This window comes from Physella acuta, unplaced genomic scaffold, assembly GCF_028476545.2.
Source record: "Physella acuta isolate Inbredline_101_S28 unplaced genomic scaffold, ASM2847654v3 ptg000115l, whole genome shotgun sequence".
Lineage (NCBI taxonomy): Eukaryota > Metazoa > Mollusca > Gastropoda > Physidae > Physella > Physella acuta.
In genome coordinates this window covers 735,435-752,774 of record NW_026731635.1, presented here as the reverse complement: position 1 = coordinate 752,774, position 17,340 = coordinate 735,435, and the positions used below count along the sequence as shown (strand labels likewise).

The following is a 17,340-nucleotide window of genomic DNA, read 5'->3' as shown; positions in this document are numbered from 1 at the left end:
CCTCCCCCAAATATTGACAGCCACTGAAATAGCAAACGTCCCAGTTACCGGCAACTGTGTGAACGTGTGACGTATTTATACACAGTGTCCAAAATCTGTGGTGTCGCCAGTTGGGGGTGTGGAGTGGTGACGTCATTTTGTACTATTATAAGTCGAGTGGTTTGGGTTGTACCGTAGCCACTTTTGTCCTCTGACGAGATCGTGTTGCCGTTTGCTGGGGGTCATTGCTGGGGATTATTGCTGGGGGTCATTGATGGGGATTATTGCTGGGGATTATTGCTAGGGATCATTGCTGGGGATCTTTGCTAGGGATCATTGCTGGGGATCTTTGCTAGGGATCATTGCTGGGGATCTTTGCTAGGGATCATTGCTGGGGATCTTTGCTAGGGATCATTGCTGGGGATCTTTGCTAGGGACCATTGCTGGGGATCTTTGCTGGGGATCATTGCTGGGGATCATTGCTAGGGATCATTGCTAGGTATCATTGCTAGGGATCATTGCTGGGGGTCATTGCTGGGGATCATTGTTGGGGATCATTGTTGGATATCATTGCTGGGGATTCTGATTTCGGACTTGGTAAATGTCTTGAACTTCTTTTGGGAGACTGTGTATAGTCTTGCCTACATTAGAGGGCATTCAAGTTTGGGGGGTCCAAGGATGATCCGATGCTGAGATGTCAAACATAGGAGGTGTTCAATAGATGCAGTTGGACTGGCCAATTACTGATGGTGATTTCCTGGCCAGTTACTACTGGGGGTGTGGTAGTGTTGATCCCTTGGCCAATTACTGTTTGGTGTGTGTGATCCCTTGGCCAGTTATTGTTTGGTGTGTGATCCCTTGGCCAGTTATTGTTGTGTGTGTGATCCCTTGGCCAGTTATTGTTGTGTGTGTGATCCCTTGGCCAGTTATTGTTTGGTGTGTGATCCCTTGGCCAGTTACTGTTTGGTGTGTGATCCCTTGGCCAGTTATTGTTTGGTGTGTGATCCCTTGGCCAGTTATTGTTGTGTGTGTGATCCCTTGGCCAGTTATTGTTTGGTGTGTGATCCCTTGGCCAGTTATTGTTGGGTGCGTGATCCCTTGGACAGCCATTGCCTGTGGTGAGATGATCCCATGATTCTGGAACCCAAAAGGTCCGTGGTCCTTTAAAACTATGGTGCAAATAGTTCGCCTGTACAATTGTTGTACCCACTATTATATTGTAAATCTTTGTAGACCCTACCTCCGTTCGCATGTACCACTTTCTATGGAACACCGTGTGCATGTACCACTTTCTATGGAGCACCGTTCACACATCATCAATAAAAGCCAAAACATTAGATTAATTTAGAATAAATAATTTTTATGTGAGCATCAATCAGCAAGCAATGAACAATTTTTACACACAAGACTTTACATAAAATGGTTGTAATAAATTAATTCGTGTCTTCTCGGAGGTCCGCTAAACACGAGCATGACCAAAATAAATTAGATGTTGATAAAAAAATACCAATAAATTAAAGACATGGCTATTATACAATGATTATGCTATGAACCTTAGGTTTAAGCCCAAGTTAGGATTAAGGTTAGTTTCATGAGTGAATTACGGGTGGGTGTGGAGTGAGTGTGGGGGGATGGATCGTCTGATGTGGGAAGTGGGGTGTGGGAGCTGGGAGGTAGAGGGATAGAGCGGACTTGGACCTAAGGTCCTTCCTCGCCCTGATAACGACCACCTGAGATTATATACAGACTGGACACAACTTAAATCATAAATAACTAACAGTTCAAATAAATGCAAATTAATTTAAAAAAAAAAAACATTTTCTCAGCATTGACAACTTTGTCATGGCAACACGCTCGTATACACGTACTGGCAAAATGCAGGTAAGTTTGACCTTTTGATATGTCAAAGTAATAAAACAGTAATGGTGAGTACAATCTATAAATAGACAGCACTGTAACAACGCTTCAATTTCAACAAAATCGGTTAGCTGACATATAGGTAAACAATGACGTTATTCAATTCTAACGTAACAAAAAATATCATAAATAATTTCATTGCAATAAGTCATTGTAATATATATTAATATATTCAACGAAAATGTAAAATAAAAATAATAATATGGGTTCAGTTTAAACAAGAAAGGGACCAATTTATATCACTAAAGTGTATAAAGTATGTAATTATCTAACCAGTAAATATAAAGTACACAGAGTAACATAAGGGGAGTCAATTGGTACAGAACACAACCTTAAGGAGATTCTAGAGATGCTCAACTAGCATGGCACGACATGCTGGATGCTGGACCAACACATCCTGCTGAACGACCAACACATCCTGTTGGATGCTGGACCAACACATCCTGCTGGATGATGGGCTAATAAATCGTGCTGGATGTTGGACCAACACGACACATACTGCTGGATGATGGGCCAATATATCGTGCTGGATGTTGGACCAACACGACACATCCTGCTGGATGGGGAGCTAGCTTCAGAGTGAACCCTATGCCAGATTTCTACACAAGTATAGTCAAATTCAAATGGTACACAACAGAAGACTATTTGCCAGGTAGGCTGGGTACATGAGATTAATTTTCAAATCCAACGCGACATATCTACATATATACACATTATGTTGTATTGCAGTTATCTACCCGACCTCTCTATTACACAATATCCTAGTTACCCCCCCCCCCCCCAACACAAGTTACCCAACCAGATTTTTAAAAAAAACAGAATTTGATTCACATTCCAAAATGTGTTTATATGAAATTTTAGCCACGAGTTATACTTAGATTTTTAAAAATTCATTTTAAGAAATTCATAAAGCAATTGGTTGATTATTATTTTAAGTTACACTGTTTAAAAAATGGGATTTTGAAATTCTATAAATAACAGCGCAGTATACGGAAACTAATTTCCCAATAGACATTAGAGAGATCATACTTGCACTTTAACATTTTAAAACCAATTCTAAATGTGATGCTAAAAAAACAAATTTGTAATTAGCAGGGGGCCAACAATAATATAAAACAGTTAATATTATTAATTCAACTTTAAAATCTTGAGGACGAAAAAAATTTCTCTACTTGCAATACAAACATATTTTAGCAGTAAAGTGTATTCTGTAATCAACCGAAAAAATAATATTTTGGCCATGAATATAATGGAAAGGATCAAAAATTGATCTGGCAATAAAATATGATTAGAGAATACCTTGCATATAAATAATTGATGAATTAAGTTACTTTATAAATAAAACTACAATGTCAACAGGTAAAGTAAAATGGACATAAGGCTTCTAAACTAAAATACGTATTCACAATGCTATGTACAGTATTCAAACAAATGGCAATGCTTTGTACAGTATTGAAACAACTGGCGAAACTATGTACAGTATTGAAACTAAGAACTTGAGATCACAGCTCATCAGCTTGTTAATATAACGATTGGTACTAAATAATGATCCAACAAGGCATTTCATGCATGACATTTTGGACGACATTTTGGACTTGACATATTGGACTAGACACTTCAAACATACGCTCAAAACATCCACACTAAATAATTCAAACTTTCATACACTTTACATGTTATGATAAAAATCTAAGAGTCTTTAAGTGGATATTCATCGCACACGCACCGCTTTCAAGAAACGTACAAGTCTCGTCCAAAACTCTAACATACATCTCATTTGCTCAGTCAGGCTAACAATTCTATTATAAATGCTTCGAATCACCCTCGCATGAGTATTGTATTACTACTCACGTTCGTCTGTCTTTGTCTTTGTAGTTTCAGTTGTTTTTTTTTCTGGCGCCAAACATAAGTCTGCTGTTGACTGTCTTTTTAGTTTCAGTTTTTTTTCTAGTGCCAAACATAAGTCTAGTATTGACTGTCTTTTTAGTTTCAGGAATTTTTCTAGTGCCAAACATGTCTACTTTTGACTGTCTTTTTAGTTTCAGGTTTTTTTTAGTGCCAAACATAAGTCTAGTATTGACTGTCTTTGTAGTTTCAGGTTTTTTTCTAGTGCCAAACATAAGTCTAGTATTGACTGTCTTATAAGTTTCAGGTTTTTTCTAGTGCCAAACATGTCTACTTTTAACTGTCTTGTAGTTTCCGTTTTATTTTAGTACCCAAACGTTAGTCTACTGTTGTTTGTCTTTGTAGTTTCCGTTTTATTTTAGTACCCAAACCTTAGTCTACTAATGTCTGTCTATAGGATTTTAAATCGTCATAAAGTTAACCTCAATGACTACATAGCAACAATTTGAGTAGAACACATAAATATGGTCACAGTATTAGTGCTATTGTGGACACAATAAAATACAACATTACTTGGATTGATTGTTTCTACGTGTTAGTCTGTCCGTGAAAGGACCCACTCCAGTCTTCGAACCATCCCCATACCATCTTGACTTGAGGAGGGTGCTGGAAAGTCTAAGATCCACATTCAGGAACCTGCTGTCTAAGTCATAAGCTTTAATGCTGTCAGCTTAATACAGCTTGGCTTCTGACCTTCGGTTTATTTATAGCATCCAAAACAAAATCTGTATAGGGAATTCCCTATTGAACGTTTTTTTTCGTTTGTTTAAAGTTCATGATGCTAAAATTAAAAGTCAGGTGAAGCAGAGTTCTCACAACATGTTGCCGGAGGAAATGCCACCGAGCCCCTTGCTGCCGTTGGAGCCGTAGTTGTTGACGTACTTGAGCGTGCAGGCGCCTTCCCTGGGTTTGAACCTGCACTGGACGTCATTGGTGGGCGGGAGGATCTCGTGGCCGTACATGCCCGTGTGGGGAGCCGTTCTCTCGCCTTCCACCAGCTCCAGCTTGAAGCTGTTGACGATGTTGATGATGAACCACTTGATCTGCAGCATGGACAGCTTCTGGCCGGGACACAGGGATCCGAACCCGATCAGGGGGTGCTTGATCTTCTTGCCGTTTTTGTAGAAGTCAGCATCGATGAATCGATCGTACTTGAAAGTCTGGAATAATTACATACATATATAATGTATTATACAATATTACAATTTTAACTTAAATACTAATATTTCTTTACATTTTTTTTTGAAAAAAAAATTTTTAAGTTTTTTTTTTACTAAATTCACTGCGGTAATGTAAAAGAACTTTATTTACCTCGGGGCTTTCGAAGATTTCTGGATCGTGGTGGAAGACTGGTGGGTAAATAGCGACCTTGTCCCCCTTCCTGATGTTGAATGTCTCCCCCTTGTCGGTGGTGAAACTCGTGTCCTCCACACACTTGCGCACCATGAACACGCCACTCGTCCATCTGATGATCTCCTTCAGGTAGGAATCTGGAGAAAAACAACAGAGAATAGTTTTAGTTTTAGGACTCAGGAAACTGTCAGAGTTCTGAGGTAACACGAGATAGGACATTGAACGTGGTGAGGTTGGTGTGTTGGTGTGGCTGATGTGTTGGTGTGGCTGATGTGTTGGTAGGGCTGATGTGTTGGTGAGGCTGGTGTGTACTTACCAACTACGGGCAGTTTGTTGATGTCCTCGGTTGTGAACTCAGCTTCGTATTCAGAAGAGTTGGCGCCCGTGCGCTTAGCCTCGACCACTTCCTCCACCTCCTTCCTGACGGCGGCCATGACAGTGGCGTCCTCCATCAACTTGTACATGCACCAGTACACGGCGCGGAACGTGTTGTAGTTGACGTGAAGGAACACGAGGTTGTGGCAGATGATGTCGCGCTCTGATTGGCTGGTAACAAAAAAAATTAAATTTTCAAACAGTGTTCGAGAAATAAAATAAAATAAAAACAACGTCGAGTATAATGAATTTAAAGTAAACTTAAGATTAGTTTAAATGTTTACCTGTGTTTGAGCATGAACTCCGTGGCAAACTTGATGTAGTCTGAACATCCGTCTCTGTTCATCATGTCGGAGCTGGATGGTTGCTGGGCGAGGATCCCCACAGCCTCCACGGCTTGCTGGAACATCTGCACAGGCATACCAAACCACAGGAAGTTGAAGTACTTGTGGAACTGGTCAAAGTTCTTGTGGAACACCTGCGGGTGGAAGTTGCCCTCCTTGCCCGGCTCGCCGCGACCGAAGATGGTGTAGAAGACGGGGGAGAAGAAGGTCTTGGATGCCAGATTTCTTAAGTTGTCTTCACACCAGGCGTCGGGGTTGTACTGGGGGTGTGTCAGCGAGTTCTGGGAGTTGATGAAGTAGCTGGAATCTTTAGCGTGGTTGATCTCGTTCTGAAGATTGTCGTACGCATCTTGCTTGAGGTTTTTGTTGTTGTTGTTACTGGGGATGACTTTCCCGGCGTGGTCCATCTCGGACGCCGTTTCTTTGAAAGCTTCGGTCAAATTCTTGGCGAAGTTCTCCAGGGATGTGAAGAGATGCTTCCCGTTAACCTTCTGCCCGGCTTCGCTAATCATCTTCCTGGCATCGACCAGCTGGTACCCGAACACGTTCTGGTTCACCTGCTCTTGGATGGCGTCGAAGTCAAAGTTCTTTTCCTTGGCGAACTTCTCGTAGCTGTGGATGTCGAGCACCATTGTCCAGTACTGGTTGAGGAATCGGATGGTGAAGACGTCGCCGCACTTCTTGTGCGCCTGGTGGAGGAACTTGACGGCGTGCTCGGTGAACTGCTTGCCGTTTCCCCAAAGAAAATGTCCCGGGGCAAGAGGGGGCTCGCCGGGTCGTCTGCAAGAAAATAAAATCGTTTGGTTATATTTGCTGTGGGGAAGGAGACTTCTTTTGCGTTATATTTCAATTTGTAATTTTTAAATGTTTGATATCGCTTGGTTATATTTGCTGCGTTATATTTCAATTTGTAATTTTTAAATGTTTTATTTTTTTTTTATTAAGGAAACTAATAATTTAAAATGCTCTATATTTTTATTTTAAATTATTAATTAATGAATAATATTTTGAAATTTGTAATAAGTGTGGTTTACTTACAGGCGACGGTAAAACATTTTGAAGTAAGCGTAGACAAGGGCGATAATTACAAGTCCAAGGTATATCGTCACGGCTGCCATTTTTTGTGTTTAAAACGTCAGCAAATTGTGTGTGCAACGTCACAAAGCTCTGATTGTCTCGCACACAGCTGATCTAATTCCTGCAGTAACTGTTTGTTTAGTGGATCAGTTGGTCAATCTCTCTCTCTGTGTTGGCTGGAATTTCTTGTGTTGTCGGCTGTTGTCTGTTAGTGAACAAAAAAAGAAACACGTTGAGTATTTTGGCCAACAAAATGCAAATTTGGCAGACCATTTACGTGTCTGTTATATTCAATTAGACAGAGAAAGGCATAAGCTGTGTAAAAAGACATAATTACAAGGAATAAAATTAGCATAAATTATCTAACAAGACTTTTAGAGAACGGAGCTTTGAATGAAGATAAGATTACTTTAGTTTGTTATTCCTGCACCGTAACTGTAAAACTTGTTTAAATAAAATTGATGTTATTATGCGATTTTGAGATGTAGTTTTCTAAACCAATCACAAAGGCCTACGCGGAGAAAATTTCTAAACTAGACGTATGTTCAGTATCGAGCAGATTTAGCCGTTGTTTTTTGCCGACTAGACGCAGTATCGATACCTAGTTGTTAGTGTTTTACAAACTGAATTTCCGATGACCAATATATATTTTTAAAACGTTTTTCCTTCTGTGTGTAAAAAAGCGGAATGATTTAGCTAAAAGTGGAATGTCTGTGAAAATATAACGAAACGCTGCACACAGCCGTAGGTGAAGCGTACAAATCAATCAGACCAGCGTTATTGATCCGCCAAGGGGAGGTGGGGGGAGGCTGCACGCATCCATCGATCTCCACATTAACAGGTAATGATGTCCTCGCCCCCCCCCCTTGTTTCACCCTATCATCTACTCCTTACGTGAAACTACACTCGCTACCAACCCTGGCCTTATGTGACTAATTAGGTCACCAATTAGAGCGTGTGTAGAGAGAAGGGGGGGGGGGTGAAGAAATAGGCCCACATGTGCCGTGTATCTCCCGTCCCGTCTACCCCCGGCCCTATTCCCCACCCTATCGTTTGTGTTTTTTTTACTAGAATTCGACGCTACAAAAAATTTCCTTGATGTTATTCTGGTCTGTTGAACGCAGTCCGGGAATTCTCCGGTGCTATATTTAGATTGTTGACACGACTCAAACGGTGGCGCTGGGGTTGCACCATGCCGTGAAATGAACACAACGCTAATTATAGCAACCCGGTAATTAAAAACAACAACAAAAGATCAAAGGTCCAGTATAGAGTACTAGTCATCGCCGCGTGATCGATGCGATTAGTAACCCATCGGTTTTGTCTTTATACGAATATTACACCTCGGGTGCCCCCCCCCTCCCCCCGCTACCCTAATGAGATCGTCTGCATGTCACCGGCCACCTGTGTGTCTACCTAATCTATCATCACGTGACCCGGCAGACTAAACTAACGGTCACATGACAGGCAGGCCACCGACCCGCAGAGTCACATGACAAACTCTGGCCCCGATGGCTCCGGTTGGGCCAGCGGAGCTATCTGGGCCAACTTTTGTTTTTACTTCAGATAGTCATCAAAATATAATCTCGTATACGCAGAGGCGTAGCGACCCTTCCCGGCGCCCGGGGACATACTTCCAATTTGGCGCCCCCTCGAGAGCAAATTTTCGATTTGCACCCCCCCCCCCCTCGAACTTTTCATTTGCACCCCCCCGCCCTCAAACTTTCGATTTGCACCCCCCCCCCTCGAACTTTTCATGTGCACCCCCCCCCCCTCAAACTTTCAATTTGGCGCCCCCCCTAAGGTCAGCGCCCGGGGACATATGTCCCCCCCCCCCGCTACGCTACTGGGTATACGGTGAGCTCAGAAACTTTTAACACACACACACACACATCTAAATAGATCCTTTAATTAATTAATTAATTAATTTTTATTTTTAAGGTTTCTTTTATGAAAACAATTAAAACACAAGTAAGACAAATTCAAATTTTTGCTGGCGAACTTATAAAACATAAATTTATTCAATTTTATAATTACTTTTGTTGATACTTCATTTAAAAAATCTAATTAAGTGCGGGATATTTTAATGACTATTTATATATTTTTAATTAAACAATACGACCCGGGCGAAGCAAATGCATAAACACGCAACCAAATACGGAATGTAACTCAGGGAAAGTTAGTCATGTCGAATGGCATTTTATCTGGCCATAAGGAGATTACTGCAGGTGGGGGAAAAATTTGTGTATGTGTCATTTATCGTTCTTGAATGTTTGTAAATACTGACACAGGGACTGGTTAAGTATGGAAGGACAGGCACGAGTTCTTTCCCATGGGGCCTTTTTTTGTTTTCTTTTGTCGATGTCAGGTGAATACTGGAGTTCTGTCACAGCATTTGTCACAATGTGCGTCACAGTGTCAGGGTCTGTCACAGCATCTGTCACAACGTCTAGTCCAGCATGAACTAGAATAACTTGTCGGATAGAAAAGTATATATTTATAGAACTAAAACGTATAGAAGCTTAAAACCTGTGAAAATACACAACTGTTTTATTGTTGCTGTTGTTGTCTTGATTATAAGCATAACCCTAGCCACAGTTAACCCTAAATCCTTACATAAACCGCGAACTAAATCTTAATCCTAACCCTCACGCTACCGGTAAAAATAATAATTTCTTAGAAATGGCACTGTAATGCCGTGTCGGTGAATGTAGTGTTAATTTTGTAAACAATGACATTCGTTCCTCTAATTAAACTCTCGTGACTATTTAGTGTGACCTTAAAACACGCCTAAAAAAATCATCCACCTTTCTATTGTAGTAACCCCCAACACAACAATTCCGCTAAGATCAGAATAACCGTGACGTCACCGATTGAAGAATGTCAATGACTCAGCCATTGGCCACTCGACTGATAATCCCAGCCAATCAGCTACCCCGACACATGGGAACCACAACAAGGGTATGCAAAGTCATCCCTAACCTCCCACACATCACTGCAAGAATTCCCCTGATAAAAACAACCGGCTCGGTCTAACCTACAGGCCGCCTTCACGGCATTTAGCATAACGGTTCAAACACAATAATAACGGTACAAACACAATAATACCGGTACAAACACAATAATACCGGTACAAACACAATAATACCGGTACAAACACAATAATACCGGTACAAACACAATAATACCAGTACAAATTTATACCGGTACAAACACAATAATACCGGTACAAACACATTTATACCGGTACAAATACAATAATACCAGTACAAATTTTTACCGGTACAAACACATTTATACCTGTACAAACAAATTTATACCGGTACAAATTTATACCTGTACAAACAAATTTATACCGGTACAAACAAATGTATACCGGTAAAAACAAATTTATACCAGTACAAACAAATTTATACCGGTACAAACAAATTTATGCCGGTACATATCACTTTAATCAACACACGTTGTTATGCCAAAACATCTAACCACCTGTTTATATAAAAATGTTCTTACAAAAATCAATTACTTAAACATGCAGGAGAATTTGGGACACCTGCCTTTAGATTAGAAAAACAAAGTATCAGGTATATTACTAAATATTTTGAACGTGACCTCGTTTCCCAAGGAAACACGCAACCTGTTTCTATTTTTAGCACGATTACGGTGCAATATTTGCCTAGGGTTATAACGATCGGCGATGTATTAGAACTGATCCTAATAATTACAGTGCGAGAATAGTCGTTATAAAAAAACGTGACGAAATAGTGCTAAATATAGAAATAGGATTTCCTCAGGAAACCCCCTCTTTTTTTGAATCCGATAACTACTGTTACATCATACTCTAATTATAGATTATCGGAACCGGGGGATTGATTGTATTGGGAGTGGTGTAGTAGGTCGACTGTTGTAGTAGGGCATTGCTAGCATTCCAAGCCACGCCGCAACAAGGGGTTGTAGCGAGGAGTGGGGAGGTTAAGAGTGGAAATTATTTGAACTATTCGGATGTTATAAAATAAAAGTTATAAATGTCCTTGTGAAAGCCAAACAACGGATTGTGGGTGTACATGTTTGTATGACAACAGTCAGGTATTATTGTCAGCATGACATATGTCAGCTGTTCCTGCCGTTATCTAAGCTGCTAGCCAAATGTGTGTTTGTGTATGTATGTATGTATGTATATATGTGTGTGTGTGTGTGTTGATAGCCCACATGATATGGAGCGAACGTAGCATTACAATGAAATAATTTTGTGTGTGTGTGGTATTTGTGTATGTATATGTGTTTGTGTTGATAGCCCACATGATGTAGAGTGAACGCAGCATTACAATGGCGAGCAACACACAAGGTCGATCTAACCGAATGAGGTCCTTGACTAAAAGTAGAAGATATTTGACCTAACAGGACCTAACACAAGCAGGTCCTTGACCTAACTGAAGCAGACTTGTGACCTAATCGCGAAAACCAACGCTAGCAGCCGTGGATTATCACCCAGCACAACCACCTCACACAACACCAACTGCATTCCCGCCCTCCACTTTAAAACAATGCCCCCCCCCCCCACACACACACACACATAGAGACACTCCCCCATATCCTATCTCAATACACATTTTTAAAGAAACTGATCTAGTCGTCTAAAAAAAGTCCCATGATTCAATGTGATGCAATCAATCGATCGACCCCCTCCCCCGCCGCCCTCATCGATACAGAACATGCATGTAAGCTCACACGTGCAGGCGCAACAGGTGGCGTTACCTGCACACGACTCACTCACAAACAACAGCAACACGCGCAGGCTGTGCTCTCGTGATACACATGTACTGTACACACTTGTACACACGTACTGTACACACTTGTACACATGTACTGTACACATTTGTACACACGTACTGTACATGGAACTTGTACACACGTACTGTACACAGTTATACACATGTACTGTACACACTTGTACACACGTACTGTACATGGTACACGCTTGTTGTACAGTTTTTGTACCTGACTTGTGTACACAATTGTTGTATAATTGTTTTACATAATTGCTGTACACAATTACACTGTACGTTTTCATGTACATTTCGCTCCCTATTTAGTGTACCAACGTCAGTCCCTGTACTAGGCCCATCGCTCAAAGCGGAACAGGTTCGAATCCTACTTGGACTGCTACATGTTCCATACTAAACACGGCAGATGAAACAGCAAAAATAAATACATTGAAAAGCCAAACGAATGATCGAGACAAAATATTTCGGAGGAGAGAACCCGCGAGGTAAGGTAACTCTGTTTAACAAGAAAAAACAATGGCCGATTGGGCCAATACAGATACACAAACTATTTCACCGCCGCCCCCCACACCCCCACACCCCAACACACACCATCCCCCACCTAGACTAACACTGCTCTAGTCAACATTTGAAGCTTTATTCACGTTTCACCGAACTGAGTCCTAAAATATGTTAACCAGAGTTAATTAACATAATTGTAAGGGCTTCAATACACCGCCACTCGCTAAACAAACGGGCAGTGTTTTTTTTTTTAGTAGCGCGATCTACTTTTTCTAATTGTCAATAGGATTAAATTAAAAATGTGAAAGTCAAATTAATTACCCTCATTGATAGCATAGATCTAATACCGAGGGTTAAAAGAGTTATGTGTTATAAATTTAAAAATAGAATCCAATTCAAATTGTAATATACATCAAGAATTTAATGCACGAAAATTGTTTAAATCCCATCTTTTTGATAAGTTCACGCTTGACTTAACCACGGGTGACTTAATAATATACGGCTTAATCCTAATAAGCCATAATTTAACCATGTACGCTTAAAGCTTACTCTTTCCTTTACATGAAATTGAAGTATTTGATTTGTACGTGTTAAATTATATTCTCGAATATCTTATTATAAAGTTTTATATGCAGATTTATTTATAGATCTAGATTTTGCTTGGGATCTCATTGTAAACTTGGGAAATAGCTATATTTTAAGTTGTAAATTTATATAGGCCTTTATATATATACATATATATATATATATATATATATATGTATATATATATATATATATATATATATATATATATATATATATATATATATATATATATATGTATATATAAATATAGGCTGGATGAGATGGCGGGATCAAAAAATACGGTCTGAAATTGGGAGGGCTCGTGATGAGGGCCAGTGTCGCCCTTGTCTCAGTGACACCGTGACATAGACAGGCGGTGACAGAGACATATTGACACAGACAGTGCGACAAGCTTTGAGTTCATGGCGCTAACATTAAACTGTGCTTTATCTAAGACCGGCTTGACGCACATGTGAGGTTGTTCTAGGTGGCCCAGACTTGACACTGTTGGCTCAAACTTTAATTTAATCGTTGGCCCTGACTTAGAAATGATGGCCCAACCTTTAACTTAAGCGCTGGCCAGACTTCGAAATGTTGGCCCAACTTTCGATTAAAGCGTTGGCCCAGACTTGAGACTAAATGTTGGCCCAAGTTTTGATTACAGGCCCACCACTGCTGACCGACTAACTTGTTCTCCCACCTGTCCCCGCATATTCTAGCCAGCCTCTGGGGTGGGTAAATTAAGATTTTGACGACCCGGTAAGTCATCCTACACAAAAGATGACTTGATATTTCACAGCATTACATTTCCCGTGCTACCACCGTGCTACCACCGTGCTACCATCTAGGCTACAACTGTTGTTTGGCCAGCCGCGCCCGACCGAAAATGTTCAGTTCGTCTTTGCTTTGTTGGCAACAAACTTGCGACAAAACTGTTCAGTTCATCTTTGCCGGGCCATCAACAAACTTTCCAACGAACAAAAAATCTTGACGACTGCGTGTTGCAGGAAGATTTCACAAGGGACAAGTTCTAGGAACAATTTTCTGGAACCGCAGACATTGCAGGAACCTTGACCCACACAACAAGTGACACGCGAATCTCTGTCCCGCCCCGTCTTAAATAACGTCTTGTAATGTCGGGTCTCCTAGATACAGGTCCCCGCCCCTTCCTGTCTCTCCCCGGGCCAGTGGCGCGTATCCAGAAGCCGTTTGTCAATCGGTTGATCGGCTGGTCCGGACCGATTGATTTATGGCTGAATTGAGATCAGGAAAATCTGCAATTTGCAGCCGTTAGCAGATTTTCACCCTGAACTTTAGCGATTAACGTGTAGTTTCCTAAATATCGATGAAGTGAAAGTCTATATTACTATAAGCGCAGCGAAAAAAAAATGATTTATTTCCTACGTGGATGCTAAAATATCGGACAATCAAGATGAAAAATGCAACGTCAGCTTTTGAGAGAGGAAAAAAAAACGCATGGAGGGGAGATTCATGGAGAGACAACTTGGACAAGTCCTACAAATCCGATAATACCGCTGTCATTGCGCCCGGCGATCGCGAGAAAGTGAGGCAATACAAGTCGAAATTAATAGGTTTGACGCACATAAATGTCCTGGTCGCCCGTTTAAAGACCTCGAATGTGCAGACGGTCGCACAAATCGGACACGTAATGAAGAGTTGTGTGTCCCTGGTTTTTGTTCACCCGACCATCGGGAAAAGAAACATTGAGGCACTGGTTGCGGAGGACGGGGAGACAACTGCATGTTCGGGCAAAATTTCGGCAAATGACAGTTTAACTTCGGTAATTGACGCTATTATGCGATTTTGTTTTTAATTTTGCGGTTTGATTATTAAATTAAATAAAACATTCAATGTCAAGATTGAGTGCAATTTTAGTAAACTAGACAAAGCATATTTTTTATCTTAGCTTAGTTGGAAAATCGAACCATTAATAAAAATGTATCTGATGATTTTTAAATATAGAGAAACATTTTTATAAATGCTATCAAAATAATACGCTAGTTGGAGAAACCTATGCCTAAGCATACAGGTGCTCAACTAGTTAGCGCAATAAATATAATTAAATCTCCTGTAATAAAATGACTAAATTATTGATAATACTTCGTCGCTGGATAAATATTGTTAGATTAAAAACAAAAACGTGCATTATTATTTAACGGAATAATATTACTGTCCTATAGTAGTATACATACCTTATGAATGCTGATGAAGTAAACTTTGTGCAGCAATGTCAACTTTGGTATAGATCTAGTAAACTCAGCGAAGTAAAATGAACAAAAGCTTATTTTTTTTTTCACTGCTAGTGTATTCCAACAAGTTTGAATGATGGTAGAGGAAACCCGCCTCAATTTTATACTTGCTGCGGACTAGTAAAAAAAAATTTATGGGAGGGGCCTGGGAACATTCATTCATACGGTCGCGACGCTGGGCCAATCACGTAGCTTCATTTCGCCATGAGGTGAGCTAAAAATAGACGTAGAGAGGAAAACCCACGCGCGAGAAGCGGCGGCGAGGCTGGTTTCTAGCCCACGTATTTTGGCCGCAGGAAAGCCTCTGATGAAAATACTGCAGTAATTTACAATACATCGCTGGCTTCACAACACTACCGGGCCGTGGTTGATGATGGTTGTAGAAATTCATTAATTTAGTCCAAACAGAAAAGGTGTAATTTTGGGAAACATAAAGTAAACTTAAATAAACAAGCGTCTATTTTTTACAAGCTTTTATTATGACTTCTCTAAAAACCAGTATCGGTTTTAAGTTGTTTTTTTTTTGTTTTTTTTTGCAAGGGAAATACATTTTAATTAACTTAATGAAACGTGTTGATATTTTTTTAACAGGTCAATGAATAGGTAGCGTATTTGAGAGACACTGCGCTTGAAACGCCAAAATAAAGAAACACGTGGTATTGTTTTGGTCTAAATTTAGCACACGGGTATTCCCGTCGTATAGATGGTGAGCAGTGGTCAAGGTGTGGGAGTGTCGTGGGCGGTGTGTGTGTGCGCGCGCGAGCACGTGTGAGGTATAGGTGTGGGAGTTTTTCCGTGTGTGTGGTCAAGGTATGTATGTGTGTGTGCGTGGTCATGACGTGGGAGTGTTGTGGGAGGTGTAGGGTGTGTGTGTGTGTTGTATTAATCTACGAATAACTCGACGAGGATAACGATTGACTAAGGGTGTATGTGAAGAAGAGGGGGTGGCGTGAGTGATATAATAAACCCACCGTTGTCAGCCTTGTGTCACTTGGTTACCTGTGTTGGCGTGACGTCAGCAGGTGTCACCCTAAACAAAGTCAGTGTTTACTAACAACACGCTCGCCGGCCCCACCCCACCGCCCTGTAATGTATGGGTAGTTTTCCGATATACGACACCCGTCGGTCCGTTCTAACGCTAGCTCTAATTTAAATCTTAAGTGTCACTCTCTCATTAGCCCAATCAATCACCTTAGCCTAACAGAAATTACTGGGCAATACCTGCGGTATACTTGATATGTATATATATGTATATATATATATATATATATATATATATATATATATATATATATATATATATATATATATATATAAGGTGTATGTTTGTGTACGTATGTATGTATATATATATATATATATATATATATATATATATATATATATATATATATATATATATATATATATATATATATATATATATATATATATATATATATATATATATATATATATAATATGTATATATATGTATATTAGAAATGAATATATAGCTCTTAATTTGCTTGTAGTCTAGACAAGTTATATCTGCAACTAATCAGAGTATTTACCTGTTAGTAATCACAGGTTACTAATCACAGGTAACAAGGGATGCAGAGCGTTGGAGAAGATTATGTAGGTCAAAAGATTAATGGTGCAATCTTGCACTACTGGAAGGGTAGAGTTAATTACTTCATTGCAATTACGCCTCCTTCATTAAGAAGAGGGTGGGGCACTTAGGTCTATGTGGCGGGGTTGGGGGGGGGGGTGTCATCGAATAGAATTGGGGGTCAGTGATTAGGTTGGCGATCACCGTTTCGGATAAGGCGAGGTGAGCACAACACGGTTATATAGTAGTGTGAGTGACCAATATGAATGGAGTCACTAAACATTATGTGTGCGTCTAAACAGAGGACATAAAAACTCGCATACGAAAGCGAAATCATCGACAGCGACATGTGCGCGCATTAAGAAAGACAGCTTAAGAATATAACTCATCCAGTAGCGTAGCGAGGGGGGGGGGGGGGGGAGGGTGGGGGGGGGACATATGTCCCCGGGCGCCGAGCTTAGGGGGCGCCAAAATGGGTTGGAAAAATAAATTAAAGGTTGAGGGGAGTGCACATTGAAAGTTTGAGGGGGGGGGGGTGCAAATCAAAATCTCGAGGGGGGGGTGCAAATCGAAATCTCGAGGGAGGGGGGGGGGGTGCAAATCGAAAAGTTTGTCCCCGGGCGCCGGGAAGGGTCGCTACGCCTCTGAACTCATCCTAACCCCTTCAGCGTGCCAAC

General features: G+C 40.6%; 1 protein-coding gene across 1 annotated transcript; it reads right to left on the bottom strand.

Annotated features, from left to right (window-relative positions):
- Positions 1-1,318: 1,318 nt before the first annotated feature.
- Positions 1,319-15,141, bottom strand: LOC131934676 (prostacyclin synthase). The gene is made up of 6 exons (XM_059290758.1): positions 15,016-15,141; positions 6,912-7,155; positions 5,814-6,653; positions 5,471-5,700; positions 5,113-5,291; positions 1,319-4,961 (listed from the first exon to the last, which is right to left on the bottom strand). Exons 2-6 carry the CDS (start codon positions 6,989-6,991, stop codon positions 4,614-4,616), a joined length of 1,677 nt encoding a protein of 558 aa, XP_059146741.1. The 5' UTR covers positions 6,992-7,155; positions 15,016-15,141; the 3' UTR covers positions 1,319-4,613.
- Positions 15,142-17,340: the final 2,199 nt, after the last annotated feature.